At 42.2% G+C, this 18,374-nt stretch overlaps 1 protein-coding gene across 5 annotated transcripts in view; it reads right to left on the bottom strand.

Moving 5' to 3' along the window:
* The window catches only part of LOC115157183 (arf-GAP with GTPase, ANK repeat and PH domain-containing protein 3), a 218,919-nt gene that overhangs the window by 64,631 nt on the left and 135,914 nt on the right, over positions 1-18,374 (bottom strand). For all 5 annotated transcript variants that reach the window (XM_029705219.1, XM_029705215.1, XM_029705216.1 and 2 more), the window contains exons 9-10: positions 16,061-16,147; positions 5,407-5,511 (exon numbers count right to left, since the gene is read on the bottom strand). In XM_029705219.1, coding sequence (XP_029561079.1) covers positions 5,407-5,511; positions 16,061-16,147 — 192 coding nt within the window. The remainder of the gene's footprint in view (positions 1-5,406; positions 5,512-16,060; positions 16,148-18,374) is intronic.

The following is an 18,374-nucleotide window of genomic DNA, read 5'->3' as shown; positions in this document are numbered from 1 at the left end:
TCTTTGTTAATTTTTGCAGTTATTTCAGTCGCTGTAGTAGCTGACATGTATAGTGTTGAGTCATCCGCATACATAGACACTCTGGCTTTCCTCAAAGCCAGTGGCAATTCATTAGTAAAGATCGGAAAAAGTAATGGACCTAGACAGCTGCCTTGGGGAATTCCTGATTCTACCTGGATTATGTTGGAGAGGCTTCTATTAAAGAACACCCTCTGTGTTCTGTTAGACAGGTAACTCTTTATCCATAATATATCAGGGGGTGTAAAGCCATAACACATAAGTTTGCCATCAGCAGACTATGATCGATAATGTTAAATGCCGCACTGAAGTCTAACAAAACAGCCCCCACAATCTTTTTTTCATGAATTTCTCTCAGCCAATCATCAGTCATTTGTGTAAGTGCTGTGTTTGTTGAATGTCCTTCTCTATAAGCATGCTGAAAGTTGGTCAATTTGTTTACTGTAAAATAGCATTGTATCTAGTCAAACAACCATTTTTTCCAAAAGTTTACTAAGGGTTGGTAACAGGCTGATTGGTCAGCAATTTGAGCCAGCAAAGGGGGCTTTACTATTCTTAGGTAGAATAATTACTTTTGCTTCCCTTCAAGCCTGAGGGCAAACACTTTCTAGTAGGCTTAAATTGAAGATGTGGCAATATCGTCCGCTATTATCCTCAGTAATTGTCCATCCCGGTGGCTTGTCATTGTTGATAGACAACAATCATTTTTTCACCTCTTCCACACTAACTTTACGGAATTTAAAATGACAATGCTTGTCTTTCATAATTTGGTAAGATATACTTGGATGTGTAGTGTCAGCATTCTTGCCATTGAAAAAAAATATTAAAGTAGTTGGCAATATCATTTGGTTTTGTGATGAATGAACCAACCATCTGTTTCAATGAATGATGGAGCTGAAATTGCCTTTTTTCCCAAAATTTCATTTAAGGTGCTCCAAAGCTTTTTACTATCATTTTTTATTTCATATTGTAGTTTCTTCTTCTTTTTATTCAGTTTAGTCACATGATTTCTCAATATGCAATACGTTTGCCAATCTGTTGTGCAGCCAGACTTATTTGCCAATAACTTTGCCTCATCCGTCTCAAACATATAATTTTTCAATTTCTCATTAATCCACATGGATTTAACAGTTATTACAGTCATTTTCTTAATGGGTGCATGCTTATTAGCAACTGGAATAAGCAATTTCATAAATGTGTCAAGTGCAGTGTCTGTTTGCTCCTCATTACACACCACGGACCAACAGATATTCTTTACATCAATAACATAGGAATCACTACAAAACTTATTGTATGACCTCTTATACACTATATTAGGCCCAGACTTTGGAACTTTGGTTTTCCTAGATATGGCTACTATATTGTGATCACTACATCCAATGGATCTGGATACAGCTTTCAAGCTAATTTCTACAGCATTAGTAAAGATGTGATCAATACATGCTGATAATTTCATTCCTGTGTGGTTTGTAACTACCCTGGTAGGTTGACTGACAACCTAAACAAGGTTGCAGGCACTGGTTACAGTTTGAAGCTTTTTCTTGAGTGAGCAGCTTGATGAAAGCCAGTCAATATTTAAATCATCCAGAAAATATACCTCTCTGTTGATATCACATACATTATCAAGCATTTCACACGTTATCCAGATACTGACTGTTAGCACTTGATGGTCTATAGCAGCTTCCCACCAGAATGGGATTTAGGTGAGGCAGACAAACTTGTAGCCATGTTACTTCAACAGTATTTGACTGAGTTGAGATCAGTATGAGATCCTCTCTAATCTTTACAGGAATGTGGTTCTGAATATAAAACAGCAACACCTCCACCATTGGCATTTCCATCTTTTCTAACTCTGCATCACAATGGTAGGGATTAGTAGCTGAGCTGGGCTTGAGTCATTGATAAGTCATTGTCTCAACGCAGCCTTATAGTGCTGTGAAAGGATCCAGGATCCCAAATGATTTGGGTGGATCCCATCCTCCTTATAAAATGTGTTTTGTTTCCAAAAGGTAGCGAAATCTTCAACAAAAGTTACACCCATTGAGCTGCAATAATCACGTAGCCAGTTGTGAAGAGAAAGAATCCTGTTAAAGCGTTCAATGCTGCAATTCAGAGATGGCAGAGGGCCAGATAGGATGGGTCTTTTGTTAGTGTTTAGCAGAGAGTCAATCAACTCTTTAAAATCCAGTTTCAACTATTCAGAAGTGCCCTTTCATAATGCCATTAAAACCCACATGGACTACGAGAGTATCGATTTCCACGTCCTGGCGTAGTACATTCGGGAGCAGCTTAGTAATGTCATTTACTCAAGCTCCGGGATAAGACATTGTGTTTGTACCAGGAACGGTCACATTTCCTACCATGGAGCTGCCCAGAATCCCAGCTGGAGAAGACGAGGAAATCCGCCCACTTCCACGCTTTTCAGGATTCGGAGAACCCTTTATGGACAGGCGATAGGCAGGATAACTTGAACACGTTGCTCCCGGTGCCTGTGGCAGGCCTCCGACAGATGGAGAAGCCCCGCTCGATCCAGAGCAGGGACAGAAGGTTGTTGAAGTCGACTTCATAGTTGTAGGCACTGCGGTCTCAGACACAGGCACCCCCAGCGACAAACGTGCAGGAAGATCAGGCTCCAGGATGGCGAAACTATTCGCTGTTTGTATCCTCTCCGGGCATCTCGTTAGGAGTGTAGACAGCTTTGCGGGAAGTCGCGGTCTTCGGCTTCCACGGCTCATGATATTCGACCATCGTTGATTGTCTTGCTCATCTTGCTGAGCTACTTCTACGCCGTTATCAGATGGGGGAGCTACGGGCAACACCGGCCAGTCAGATAACGACAAACGGCAAGGCGGAGACGCATCCAACAAGCGCGAACGCCGTCCAGCCACCGGTGTAGAAAATGTAAACATTCCACTCTACGTTTTCCCCAGTTTCTTATGTAGGTTGGTGACCTGCGTGATCAATGAAGCCACCTCAAGCCTATAATCCTCGGCAAGTAAAAAATTGCTGTATTGGTACTCCGAGTGGTCTGGTTTGTCCCGAACCAGTGCATAATAGATACAGCTCCTACAGCGCTGGAACCGTTAATTTATTTCTCCAGACAAAGAGGGCTCCATTGCAAAACTCATCTGGTACCAACTTCGTTAGCTTGATGGCTAGCAGCTTAGCGTCTCTGTCAAGCAGGCTTAAACCTGTCTGTTAAGCGGGATTCCATGACAAGAAATAGCGGTCCTTGCTGTTAAGAGCTAACTGCATCGCGGTTTTGTTTCAATCAAAAATAACAAACCGAGAGTACAATGTTTAGCTGTGCACACTGATGACGTGTGACGACATCATCATAGCGTTCAGGACCTGATCCTGTTTCCATTGATCATCCTTGAGATTGTTCTAGAACTTGATTGGAGTCCACCTGCGGTAAATTCAATTGATAGGACATGATTTGAAAAGGCACACACCTGTCTATATAAGGTCCCACAGTTGACAGTGCATGTCAGAGCAAAAACCAAGCCATGGTCGAAGGAATTGTCCGTAGAGCTTCCGAGACAGCATTGTGTCGAGGCACAGATCTGGGGAAGGGTACCAAAACATTTCTGCAGCATTGAAGGTCCCCAAGAACACAGTGGCCTCCATCATTATTAAATGGAAGAAGTTTGGAACCACCAAGACTTCCTAGAGCTGGCCGTCCGGCCAAACTGAGCAGTCGGGGGAGAAAGGCCTAAGTCAGGGAGGTGCCAAGAACTCCATGGTCACTCTGACAGAGCTCCAGAGGTCCTCTGTGGAGATGGGAGAAGCTCACTCCACCAATCAGGCCTTTATGGTAGAGTGGTCACATGACAGCCCGCTTGGAGTTTGCCAAACGGCACCTAAAGGACTCTCAGACCATGAGAAACAAGACTGAACTCTTTAGCCTGAATGCCAAGCGTCACATCTGGAGGAAACCTGGCACCATCCCTATGCTGAAGCATGGTGGTGGCAGCATCATGGTGTGGGGATGTTTTTCAGCGGCAGGGACTGGGAGACTAGTCAGGATCGAGGGAAAGATTAACGGAGCAAAGTACAGAGAGATCCTTGATGAAAACCTGCACTAGAGCATTCAGGACCTCAGACTGCGGCAAAGTTTCACCTTCCAACAGGACAACGACCCTAAACACAGAGCCAAGACAATGCAGGAGTGGCTTCAGGACAAGTCTCTGAATGTCCTTGAGTGGACCAGCCAGATCCCGGACTTGAACCCGATCGAACATCTCTGGAGAAACCTGAAAATAGCTGTGAATTGGCACTCCCTATCCAACCTGATAGAGCTTGAGAGGATCTGCAGAGAAGAATGGGAGAAACTCCCCAAATACAGGTGTGCCAAGCTTGTAGAGTCATACTCAAGACGAATCGAGGCTGTAATCGCTGCCAAAGGTGCTTCATCAAAGTACTGAGTAAAGGGTCTGAATACTTATGTAAATGTGATATTTAGTTTATTCATTAAAACATTTCTAAAAACCTGTTTTTGCTTTTAAATTATTGGGTATTGTGTGTACATTGATAAGGGAAACTATTTAATACATTTTAGAATAAGACTGTAACGTAACAAAATGTGGAAAAAGTCAAAGGGTCTGAATACTTTCCGAATGCACTGCACTTGGCTTTCATAGAATATGATAATATCTCAAATTGGACAAAACAATTGTCTGACTAGGGGCAAAAATTTGGACTGGACACATGTACAAATGCTCATCTCTAACTTTCACCAAATCTTCCTTTGAAAACCAAGTCATTTGTTGTATTTAGACAGACATTACCACCATAGAATAGAGGTGAGACCATGAGAGGAAGGGCGTGGGGCAGCAATGTCGTGCTGTGGGGTGGGGGGGTTCTGACAGAGCTGTCTGCCGGCTGGCTGCAGCGGAGTGTTTAAGAGGTATTAGCGGCCCAGCGGGACTTTGACAGAGACGGATGTTGCTGGCCGCTCAGCCTCCGCCAGGCGCCACGCACAGCGGCGAGCGCCATTATAAATACAAGCCAGCATGGTGGCCGGGCGTGGCGGGCACACAGCAGCAACAGCTAGCGCCATGCATGTCTCCATTACCCGGCCACCACAGGGGTGGGGGGGTAGAGATGACCACCACCTCCGCCTCTACCCCCCCAGTATATAATCAGAATCACACTAAGATGGGGTACTAATAATCAGAGGCTGAAAGATCTTTGCTAACCTTCTTATCTCTCAGAAACCTTGTTCATAAATGTATCAATATGTGTACATAACAGTTAAATCATTAATTTCCACCTTTTGTGAGGGACAAGCTTGCATGTTTCGCTGATGAATGTAAAGCATATTCTACACATATCCCTTAACCAGTCCACTACAACCAGAGCTATACTAAATGTAGGGTTACTCACATGTAAACTGGGGTGGTAGGTGAGAAGGCCGTTGTCACACAGCGTGACGTATTTCTTCTTCCACTCCTTATTCAGGGACTTCCCACTTCTCTTCAGAAGGATGCCCTGGAGGAGAGAGAAGAGAAGAAGAGAGGGTCAGAAGATGTCTTCCTCCAGCTAAACACAATGGACTAGAACATATCATGTAACTAAATTGGGATGACAATAAGAACACTTGCTCTATCCTTAGATCAGGCCAGAGTAGATACAACAGTCATTTTACAGCAGCAGGTTGCCTGTTTGTGAGTACAAACTTTTTCAACCTTCCAACTTTTGATTGTCATTGGTCACTGTAACCCCATGATCAATGCAATACAACAGCGGTCAACTGTGTAATCATTGTTCAACGTCTAAAGATGATATTTAACGGTGACCACTTGAACCTTCAGAATTGGTGCTGTCCTACTGTAACCTACTGTCTCACATTCAAAGTGAGCAGAGACAATCCAATTTGCCCATGTATTCATTCATCCCCATGTCCTGACCAGTTGAACTCTAGAGGACCCCTCCATCCAGGGATTAGGTGTGTGATCTCCCCCTCTTCAAAGCCTTGACTCAGCCCCTCCCCTCTATTCCACCATTATCTTCTGGAGCCTTAACTCCTCAGATGTTTGACTTTATCTGCTTAGTCAATCCAGGGTAAACAATGGCAGTTCCTGGGGCTGTGAGGGGGTCTTTGTGGCTGGGGGGCGGTGACGGTCCTCTGGGGGTAAGGACCAGGGAGGACCAAGGGAGAGGCATGCTTAATTAGGGGATTAGCAGCGGAGTGTTGTGCTTTTACAGCCAGGGTTCTGTGTGTGTGTGTGTTTTGCCTCTGTGTGTATGCCTTTTTCCTCTGTGTGTGTGTGTGTGTGTGTGTGTGTGTGTGTGTGTGTGTGTGTGTGTGTGTGTGTGTGTGTGTGTGTGTGTGTGTGTGTGTGTGTGTGTGTGTGTTAAATAGGGTACCCTCACCCTCCGTTGTTGTCCTAGGCTGGGTCATCCTCCAGGGCTGTATAATCCTGATTAACACATCAGGAAGGGCCTGACCCTTGGTGACCCAGCGACCAGGCTGGGGGCCGACTATCATCCTAATTCTGGCCCCGGTCTCCCTGCCTTGATCTGGACCTGGCCCCAGCTTCCTCATGCTGGGGCCCCAGGACAGCCTCTGTATGCCCAGAGAGAGGAGCTCTATACCCTGCTGAGGCAGCATTTATAGTAGCTGGGGACTTAAATAAAGGAATTCTGAGGAAAACGCTACTGAAATTCTATCAACACATCTTCTGTGCTACACGTGCATCGAGGACTCTGGATCATTGATACTCTCCCTTCCGGGATGGTTACAAGGCCCTCCCCCACCCTCCCTTCGACAAATCAGATCACACCTCCATTCTGCTCCTCCCCACCTATAGGCAGAAACTTAAGCAGGAAGCACCCGTCGTAAGGACTGTGCAACATTGGTCTGACCAATCGGAATCTATGCTTCAAGATGGTTTTGATCATGAGGACTGGGAAATGTCCTGGGTCGCTTCGGAGAATAGCATTGAAGTATACACTGACTCGGTGAATGGGTTCATCAGGAAGTGCATAGAGGATGTTGTTCCCACTGTGACGATTGGAACTTATCCAAACCAAAAACAGCAAAACTGAAAGCGCGAACCATCGCATTTAACCACGGCAAGGAGACTGGGAACATGGTCGTCTACAAACAGACCAGCCATGACCTCCCTAAGGCAATCAAAGAGCAAAACGACAGTACAGGGACAAAGTGGATTCTCAATTCAATGGCTTAGACATGAGACGTACTGTATGTGCCAGGGACTCAAGACAATCACAGATTATAAAGGGAAAGCCAGGCACGTCGTGGACACCGACGACTCGCTCCTGGACAAGCTAAACACCTTCACCCGCTTCGAGGAAAACAACATCAAGCCGCCGACACGGGCCCCGGCCGCTCACAAGGACTGTGTGCTCTTATTCTCTGTGGCCGACGTGAGTAAGTCATTTAAAAGTTTTAACCATCACAAGGCTACCTGACCAGAAGGCAACCCAAGCTGCGTTGTCAGAGCATGTGCAGACCAGCTGGCTGGAGTGTGAACGAACATATTCAATCTCTCCACATCCCAGTCTGTTGTCCCCACTTGCTTCAAGATGTCAACCATTGTTCCTATACCCAAGAAAGCGAAGGTAACTGAACTAAATGACTATAGCCCGTAGCACACACTTCTGTCATCATGAAGTGCTTTGAGAGGCAAGTTAAGGATCATATCACCTCCACCTTACCTGACACCCTAGACCCATTACAATACGCATACCACCCCAACAGCTGTTCATCGACTACAGCTCAGTCTTCAACACCATATTGCCCTCCAAGCTCATCACTAAGCTCAGGACCCTGGGTCTGAACCCCTCCCTGTGTAACTGGGTCCTGGACTTCCTGAGGGGTCAACCCCAGGTGGTGAACGTAGGCAACAAAAACTCCTCCACACTGATACTCAACACGAGGGCCCCATAAGGGTGGTGCTCAGCCCCCTTGTACTACCCGTTCACCCATGACTGCGTGGCCATGCAAGTCTCCAACTCAATCATCAAGTTTGCTGTCGACACAACAGTGGTAGGCATGATTAGCAACAACGACGAGACAGCCTACTGGGAGGAGGTGAGCGCCCTGGTGGAGTTGTGCCAGGAAAATAACCTCTCCCTCAACAAAATTAAGGAGCTGATTGTGGACTACAGGAGACAGCAGAGAGAGCACACCCCCATTACCATCGACAGGGCCGCAATGGAGTAGGTCAAAAGCTTCAAGTTCCTTGGCATGCACATCACTGAGGACCTGAAATGGTCCCTCCACACAGACAGCATTGAGAAGAAGGCGCAACAGCGCCTCTTTAACCTCAGGAGGCTGAACTAATTCAGCTTGGCCTCTAAGACCCTCACAAATTTCTACAGATGCACCGTCAAGAGAATTCTGTCAGACTGTATCACCGCCTTCTATGGCAACTGCAACCACCCACAACCGCAGGGCACTCCAGAGGGTGGTGTGGTCTGCCCAACGCATCACCGGGGGCACACTGCCTTCCCTCCAGGACATCTACAGCACACAGTGTCACAGGAAGGCCAAGAAGATCATCAAAGACCTCAGCCACCCGAGCCACGGCCTGTTTACCCCGCTATCATCTAGAAGGCTGATGCAGTACAGGTGTATTAAAGCTGGGACCTAGAGACTGATAAACAGCTTCTATCTCCAGGCCATCAGACTGTTAAACAGTCACCACTAGCTGGCCTCCACCCAGTATCCTGCCCTAAACCTTAGTCACTGTTACTAGCTGGCTACCACCCGGTACTCTGCCCTGCACCTTAAAGACTACTGCCCTAGTCATTGAACACTGGTCACTTTAATAATGTTTGCATAACTGTTTAATCCACTTAATATGTATATACTGTATTCTAGTCATGGCTCATCCTATATAACTACTGCCATACACACCTTTTCTATTAATATACTGTTAATACACACCATTATGCACACCATTATATATACCGTATATATTTTTATACGATGGCATTGTTGAATACTCGTTTCTGATAGGCTTGAAGGGCATTCTAGAGCGTGCATTATTTCCCCATAAGGCACAGTATATTTGCAGTAGAATTCAAATGGGTATAGTTCATTCTTACATATTCTATGTTTGAGCAACTTTTGAAAGCAAAAGTCGAATCGAAAACACTATTGGCATTGTTGCATTCGATTTTCATAATGGCAAGCTAGGACTGATGGCTTGGTTAGTTAAACTAGCAAGTCTGTTTGTTTGGTTACAATGGCAACTACTGTAGCTATCTAGTAAACTTGCTAGCTACTTTAGTTGATGTTGAACACATTTCTACCAGCAAATGAACACATTTTTAGCAGCAAATGTGTTAAATTATAGCTATGGTATAAAAGGGATAATCAACTCAGGGCTTTATCAGTTCTCTGGAAAATAATGCAACTCTGTGGAAGGACTGATCCACGCCACGCTAGTGGAAGGTCAGTTCCACTCCGCTAGCGCGCCGTGGAACACGCCTTCCACAGCGTTCATTATTTTCCATAGAACGCATAGCCCCTCATTGATTCTCCCTTACATATTCGGGATTCTGACATGGCTCGTTCTGATAACTTTTTGGATTATGTGTGTATTGTCTTGTATTGCTATGTATTACTGCACTGTTAGAGCTAAAAACACAAGCATTTCGCTGCACATGCAATAACATCTGCAAATCCAATAAACTTCAATTTGATTTTGCTTTGCTAAACACATCCATAACCACCCTATTAAAGGGCCCTAGCAGGCCTTTAATCATCACTATCAAGAGGTTTTTGTGATGATCTTGTCTTGAAGTTTTATAATCACTACCCAATACATATAATTACATACTGCTGTTATTAGTGACATTTCAAAGATGGATTTTGTAAACATCTTTATATTAGCTTGTGCGAAACCTGCTCTTTCACACCCATACTCTTCATGATTTTGTCTTTGTGACTGAAAGCCTGGCCTATTAAATGACTAAGATTGGCATTGATCTAAGTGTGCACAAACAATTTTTTCCATGATTTGGTCTATAAAATAACTGAAAACACATTTTAATGGCTTTATGATCTTATGAAGTAAATGGTGCTGTCACAAGGCCTCTGGCGACGGTGTAATGCATGTTTTACACACAAATAATGTTACACATCTCCTGTCCTTATTGAACCAGCCAGAAATCTATACATGTAATCAGTGGACCAACACAAATTCATCACTGGTTTGAAAAGATCCATAATAATACTGAGAGGATTAATATTAGTCCGTATTAGTCCAATATAGGAACTTTTTACACAACCACATTTTAACTAATTGACCTGTCAGAAACGATAGCAAAATAACTGTCATTTAAAACAATGAGAATAATTTAAAAAATATTAGAAGAATGAATTGATCACTTACAGCAAATAGTTTTATTATATCATGGCAATAATAGAGTGAATGGGGGCATGTTGTGAACAGACGTTATTTTTTTTATTGCGTTTCACCTTCTGTTTCTCCTTCCTTCCCTCCCGCTCTCTCTCCCAGACTCACACACACTCAACCATGATCACCATGTTCAGGCTGTGCGACATAAGGAGACAGGCCGATCACCAGACGCGCTCTCCGTGTCCAGACAATTGTCATATCTACACAGAGGAGATAGTATCTTCCCTTTCCATTGTCACGCTCCTGGAAAAAAATCTGCATCCTGCCACGGTGGCTGAGCGATAGCCTGGGCCTTTGTGACAGCCAGCCGGAGGAGAACAGAAGGAAGAGAAGTGGGGTTTGGGAAAGGGGGGAATAGAGAGAAGAGAGAGGGCAAGAAGAAAAGTCTAATGTCGACAGCTCCTCGGCAGTGAGTGCATTGTTGCCCTTATTTACCATTTTTATATATGGGGGGGGTCGGGGTGGACAGAGGGAGGGGAGGAAGAGGGGTAGGGGAGGGGAGGGGAGCAGGGAGTGTGTAATTTGCCCAATGGGGGTAATTAAGCTCACATTGGCACTTTGATCTTCCTGATTGTGCATTTGACTGGCCAGGTCAGGCCATCAGCTACTCTTAATACACCCCCCCCTACCCTGCCTGGGTAGATCATGGGACGGGAGCTGGTCTTATCTTATTGTCTGAAGGTGCTATGATACCCACCCAGGGAAGTGGCCATACTTCAGGCCATAATCAGATAGGGAGGAATCAATGGGAGAGCTTACAGTAACTGGTGGCCTAATCCCCTTAAACCTGACTTAAACCTGACTTAAACCTGGTCACTGATATGGAGGAGAATTTTGCTGATCATTAGGTGTGCTTGCTGAAAGATTTCTTACATACTCTTATTATTATTTGATTTCTTCGGCCCAATCTACAGCTTACAGTAAGATATTAACACCAAACCAACTTTTAAACATGCAGACTGCCCCAACTTAGATTTCTTGAGAAAACACTTTTCATAGCATTTATACTTTATGTACTACAGCAATATTTAAAATGAGCTTCCAATGCATTTCAATGGCAATAAAACAGCCATAAATGTATAGCTCAGACATACCGGTAAGATTGTCAAACGTTTGCATGCCGACAGTACTTAGCACCTCTGAACAGCGTTGGCAGTCCACCTCTTTTGTGTTCACACAGCAAAGAACTTGAAGCCGTTATCCACTCAGCCTTGTTAAAATACTCCAAACCAGAAGGTGGCAGTAGTGTTGTTTGGCAATGCATGTCCATGTGTGTTGCAATTTATGGTCTACAGTGTCTTCAGAAAGTATTCACATTCCTTAACTTTTTCCACATTTTGTTGTGTTACAGATCTGTGAAGTGCCTCAATCAAGTAGAGCATTTCAAGCACAGATTCAACCACAAAGACCAGGGAGGTTTTTCAATGCCTCGCAAAGAAAGGCACCGATTGGTAGACGTGTACAAAAAAAGGAGAAGCTGAATATCCCTTTGAGCATGGTGAAGTTATTAATAAGGCTTTGGATGGTGTATCAATACACCCAGTCGCTACAAAGATACAGGCATCCTTTCTAACTCAGTTGCCAAAGAGGAAGGAAACCTCTCAGGGATTTCACCATGAGGACAATGGTGATTTTAAAACAGTTAGAGTTGAATTGTTGTGATAGCAGAAAACTGAGGATGGATCAAAATCATTGTAGTTACTCCACAATACTAACCTAAATGACAAAGTGAAAAGAAGGAAGTCTGTACAGAATAAAAAATATTCCAAAACATGCATCCTGTTTGCAACAAGGCACCTAAGTAATACTGCAAAAAATGTGGCAAAGAAATTAACTTTTTGTCTTGAATACAAAGTGTTGGGTTTGTGGCAAATCAAATACAACACATCATTACGCTAATAGCTTTATTATGTTTATTTTATCCTAAAAACCTCCCCAGTCCTTGCAAATGAAAAGCATAGAGTACAAGCATGGTGGTGGCTGCATCATGTTATGGGTATGCTTTTCATCGGCAAGGACTAGGATAAAAGAAACGAAATAAAGCTATAAGCATAAGAAAAAACCCTAGAGGAAAACCTGCTTTCCATCAGACACAGGGAGATGAATGTACCTTTCAGCAGGACAATAACCTAAAATACAACACTGAATGCTGATTGGCTGACAGCCGTGGTATATCAGACCGTACACCACGGTGTGACAAAACATTTATTTTTACTGCTCTAATTACGTTGCTAACCAGTTTATAATAGCAATAAGGCACCTCGTCGGTTTGTGGTGTATGGCCAATATACCACGGCTAAGGGCTGTGTCCAGGGCCTCCATGATGCGTTGTGCGTAAGAACAGCCCTTAGGCGTGGTATATTGGCCATATACCACACCCCCTTGTGCCTTATTGCTTAAATATACACTGGAGTTGCTTACCAAGACAACATTGAACGCTCCTGAGTGATCTAGTTACAGTTTTGACTTCAATCGTCTTGATAATCTATGGCAAGACTTGAAAATGGCTGTCTAGCAATGATCAACGATCAACAATCAACTTGACAGAGCTAAGAGACTTACCCCAAAAGACTGTAATCACCATCAAATGTGCTTTTTACAAAGTATTGACTCAGGGGTGTGACTATGTAAATTAGTTCATTCTGTATTTCAATAAAAAAAAATGCTTTTATTTTATATGTCACTTTGTCATCATGGGGTATTGTGTGTAGATGGGTGATAAAAACATATATTTAATCCATTTTGAATTCAGGCTGTAACACAACAAAATATTAAATAAGTCAAAGGGCACTGTAGATTACAAATGTTAGCTAACTAGCTGTGCTAATGTTGCTATTTTGTAGAAAGCCCTTGTTGATACTAGCCAGATGGCCACAGATGATGAAGAAACAATTTAACTCACTCTCCATAATCCCATAGTGCCAGTGCCAGCCCACAGCCACATGTTTAGCTAGCTAGCTAATGTTAGCATATTCGCTAGCTAACACAACATAGCTAGCTAGCTAAGGACACTGCACTAACTCGGCAGCTAACACAGGCAGCTGTTTCATGTAAACTAATCCATTGTGATGTAATTTTAATACAATACTAGTTACAGTGGTTATCTAGCTTGGAGGAAGTATTTAGTGTTGTGTGCATTGCATATGTGCACTTAACTAGATACCATCCCATAGCGTACAGTACATTTGATATGAAGTGTGACTGGCTCGTGACATTTAACCGTGGATGTATGGATAAAATGCCGTCTTTTTTTACTTTTTGCTGTCACTCCTGTTGGATCCCCAATGTGGGGGTTCATGCTCTGTGATTGGCTCAAAGTCAAGTGTTGGCCACTGATGAGCATTGTGATTCTACAAGTAGAAACGGTAGGTTCTTCACTACCGGGTCGGCAAGCAGCAGGTACCACTTGTGTTCTATCAAGAGAAGGAATGGCCTCCCACTGTGATAAGTACCTATCGGCAGTGAGATTCTCTGTGTGCTTCATGCTTTACATGGTAACAGTTTAGACCGTAACGTACCTAGTCTTCAAGTGTTTCAGCTAGAAACGCCATTCAAACTTTAAAATGTGCAGACCGGTCTGGAATCGTGCACTTGTCAAATACTTTTTAAAACTATTAATACTTTTTGAACTATAAAATGTTAAGTGTTGATAATAGCTCCATAGGCTTGAAAAGGAAGTATTTGAATTTGCCGCTGCTCTTACACATTTTAAGCTATCGAAACCAAACCAACGTTGGCATATTCAGACTGAACATACTTAGATTGCTTGTGAAAATAATTTCGATACCATACATATTTTTGCACTATAACCATTTCAAATTAGCATAAATTTACATAGGAATACAGAGGTAGCTATTATAAACGGTCCTGCTCCTCAGCCAATTAAGCTACAAGACAAACTATAAAACATTCAGGCTATCCTAACTTCAAATTCTTTAAAATCTTTATCAACTATAACTATATAAATGTGCATAAATTAGCATAAAATTACCCAGAAACAGTAACTCTTGAACTGTTCAAGCTAGAGACACCAAACCAACATTCTCATGTTCAGGCTATCCTAACTTCAAATTCTTAAAAACTTGTATCAACTTTAACTATATAAATTTGCATACAGTTGCATAAAATCATCCAGAAACAGTAACTCTTGAACCATTCAAGCTAGAGACACCAAACCAATGCTCACATGTTCAAGCTAGCTGATGCTATCCAATCAGTCAATTAAAATTTCAAAACCATAAATACTAGCAAGCACACCCTAAAAAAGCTAGCAAGCACACCATACTTTCTTTAGGAAATGTACTTTTCTAGTTACAGTTACATTCTCATTGGGAACAAATGGAAATTCAAAGTTATTTTCTCCATTTGCCAATATTTCCCATGTATTTCATTGATTTTATACTTGTATTCTTTCTAAATGTCCAGAAAAGTGGACAGCATCCTGAACAGCAGGGAATACTTGGCCTATCACGTTTAAAATTAAGTGTACACTGACCATTCCCATAATTCCTGGTTCAGAAGGATAATTCTAGGATAAGGATGCTGACCCTTTCTAAAAGCCCTCATACAATCAGCAGAGAATAATGAATGTGTCAATGACTCCTCATCCTGGTTCGAAGTTATACCCTTAAAACAAATTACCCATACTCAATGTGAAGTGTTATTCTACTGCACTTCATAGGGGTTTTTAGCATATTTTGAACTTCTAAAAAGAAAAGGAAATTAATATTAAAGACTGTAGACTGAAAACCATATTTGGAGCTTGGTTACATGCCTAGGCTCATGATTCTTACACATTACTGCTTTAAGTGTTTTAATGCATTGTTATATTTGCTCATAGTGTTTTTTAAATAGATTTTTGGGTATTAGTAAACTATGATGATCAGATTTAGACGCTTGTATTTTCTTGTAAAATGAAGAGACAACAAAGTTAGTTTTTTTTCTAATAACACAAGAAAGTACCATAAAATATGTCTGATGGATATATAGCATACCACAACATTCGGAGAGACATTACAAGCTACATTGCCAGAAACATTTCTAATGCTGAAAATAATACCTTGTCAATATGTGACACCTAAACATACCAGAATATGATCGCATAACATTTGACAACTGCTTTGGCCAATAGTGCCTGTCTAAATCTTTGAACCCATCCAACCTGACATCTATACATCCAGTAAGTACATAATCTAAAGATTATGATGTGCATGTCTTGATATCTGTGCAGGAAAATTCTCTTTTTCATGTAATTCTGAGAACCCTTAGCACTACTGGTTTCTCTTATTCATAATGTTGCATCACAGCACCATCTAGTGGTTGTAATTTTGTTTGACTCTACCCACTCACACTAAACATTTCCTGAACACTTATGCAAACACACTGCCCAGATCATATCTATGGTCAAAACTTGTCAAATATAAATTTGTATATATGCACTAACAGGCAGAAATGTGCTACTTACACAGTGAATGTGCTATACTTACGTGAAAACTATTGTTGTGCCAAAAGCGACACCCTATTCCTATATAGTGCACTACTCTTGACCAGGGCCCTTGGCAAAAGTTGTGAACTATATAGGGAATATGGTGTGATTTCAGACACAACCTATGACTAGTGTAGTAGTAGAGAGAGACACTCACCTGTTTGATGGGTATGGCCCTTCCACTGCCTATGCTATCTGTTTTACTGTCAGTGTTCTTTGCCTGTTCACTGTTGGCTTTCCGTGACTGCAAGGAAACAAGAGAGTCAGTCAGTCAGTCAGTCACTGCAACAAACCATGGCGAGGGGGAGATGGGGTGGGAGTTGAGTGAGGTGCGTGTATCAAGGTGAGCATGGGGGTCAGAGGTAAGAATGTTTGGAGGTTGGGGTGTGTGGATCGTGTGTGTCTGGAGATGGGTTTGGAGGGCAGACTCAACATCGCAAAACAAAATTCTCAACAACAACAAAAGCTAAACAAACAAGCAGACCAGCGTAACATACAGCGGGAACATCAACGTGCGTGCAGTAATAAAAAAAGAACAGACCAGAACAGACCAGAACATAAGAAACATCAACACATAATAGGTAGTAGACCAAAAGACAACATTGAGTCATGACTCAGTCCTGTAAACCCATGGGAGATCCATCCCTCTGTTAGGCCCACAGTGGGCCCTTCCAGATCAGTCCCAAATCAAGTTTCTAAGGCCAGCAGGGGCTTTTTGCATAGATCCATTGACAAGTCAAGTTGTAACGCAATAAAAAGTAGAAAAGGCAGGTTAGGGGGAGAGAAGGTTATTATACAAGATGGACAAAGAAAGTTATCAAATAGGAATTTCATGTAGCTTTTCCTTCCAATCTTAAACCTGTGAAATTCCTGTTGAAACACCAGGTGGGAAAATGCATTTCAATTCATCCACAGTGAGGGTTAGAAGTACAGGTGCTGTTAAACATGTTCATTATAAACAACAGTGGAACCCATCAGTGAACAGGTGCAGCAGCACATTTCACCAACACCTGCTGCAAATACATGACATTTCAAATGACAGACTGTGCAGGGAAAATAGTCAAGCAGTGAACATACAGTATTATCCCATGTTATGACAAACAGAGTACTTGTACACAGAAGATCCCCAAAGCACAGACTAACAGGTGAAGTACAGGAAATGTCACTCATAACCAACAGACAAGACTGTTATGATCTCACTCAGAACAGGATGAAGGGATGCCCAATCAATCACCAATGGAGAGAGGTAGAGTCTGAGTTCAAGTAAACCAACTCTGGTTTATCATTTTCAACATTTTATTGTTTTATTCTGATCATTTTTGTTTCTATACAGACACCATACAAATTAAGTCACAGGTTTCACTTTCAAATAAGATCAACATAATGAGCCAAACATTGCAGTTCCCACAAAATATAGGATGGACAATAAAGGCATCTTTTTTTTTTTATATATATTTCATATGTATATCATATACTTTCTATAGAGTACCATTGTAAATAAAATACAATACAAGATATACAGCAGTCTTATATTTTTCAAAACGTAAATGATATAAAAGCGATTATGGAATAAGTTCATAATCTTCATACCAAACCCAAATTGAAATAAATGAATAAAGAAGAAAACAAGTAAATAAATATCAATAATAAAGAATGGAGAAATGAATAATTCCAAAATCATAGTCAAATTAAATAAATAGAAACTACATTCATACAAGTCGGTGCAATCCATTTGCCATTCGTTATTCATTATTCTGTATGATACCACTTCTCCCTGACGCCCTATTCTTATGAAGGCCTTCATAAAACTATCCAACATCACCCCTAACATACCCTTATTTAAGTTGACCACATATTCAAGTCCATTCAAGACTTTCCTTGTAAAGAAAGAGAAATGAAAGAAAACCAATAAAAAGAAAGAGGGAAGTAAACAACTGAACGTACTTCACACCTCTAGTTAGGGTTGCAGAATTCTGGGAAATTTCAATAAATTCCCTGGTTTTCCAGAAATCCTGGTTGGAGTTTTCTGGATTTCCTGTTTATTATCTCCTGATTCCGGAACCCTCCAACCGGGATTCTGGGGAAACCAGGGAATTTATTGAAGGTTGACGGAATTTTGCAACCTTCCCTCGAGTCCTCGTTTTATGGCAAAAAGCAGTGTGATGTCATGTAAGAGAGAAGTGATGTCATGTAAGAGGAAGTGTCCTTTGAGTGGTTGAATCATAATTCCAAGCATGACTTAACTGTACACATACTGTTTGTATGGGTGGAAAGTTTGAAGTACGGAGGTGGGGTATAAGGACTGGGGGGGGGGGGGGCATTTCCAGCAGAGAAGAGTCCCTACATTCGGTCACACTCCAGAGTGTGTGAATATGACAGTTTTTCACTTTGACCATGAACTGACTCCCAAACGTCCAACGTTACTTGTTGTCTTGTCACAAAGCTGTATGGTTTCCATAGTGCATCATGCA

This window comes from Salmo trutta, chromosome 21 (genome assembly GCF_901001165.1).
Source record: "Salmo trutta chromosome 21, fSalTru1.1, whole genome shotgun sequence".
Classification (NCBI taxonomy): domain Eukaryota; kingdom Metazoa; phylum Chordata; class Actinopteri; order Salmoniformes; family Salmonidae; genus Salmo; species Salmo trutta.
Note: the sequence above shows the minus strand (reverse complement) of the source record. Positions and strands in the feature narration are given on the sequence as shown.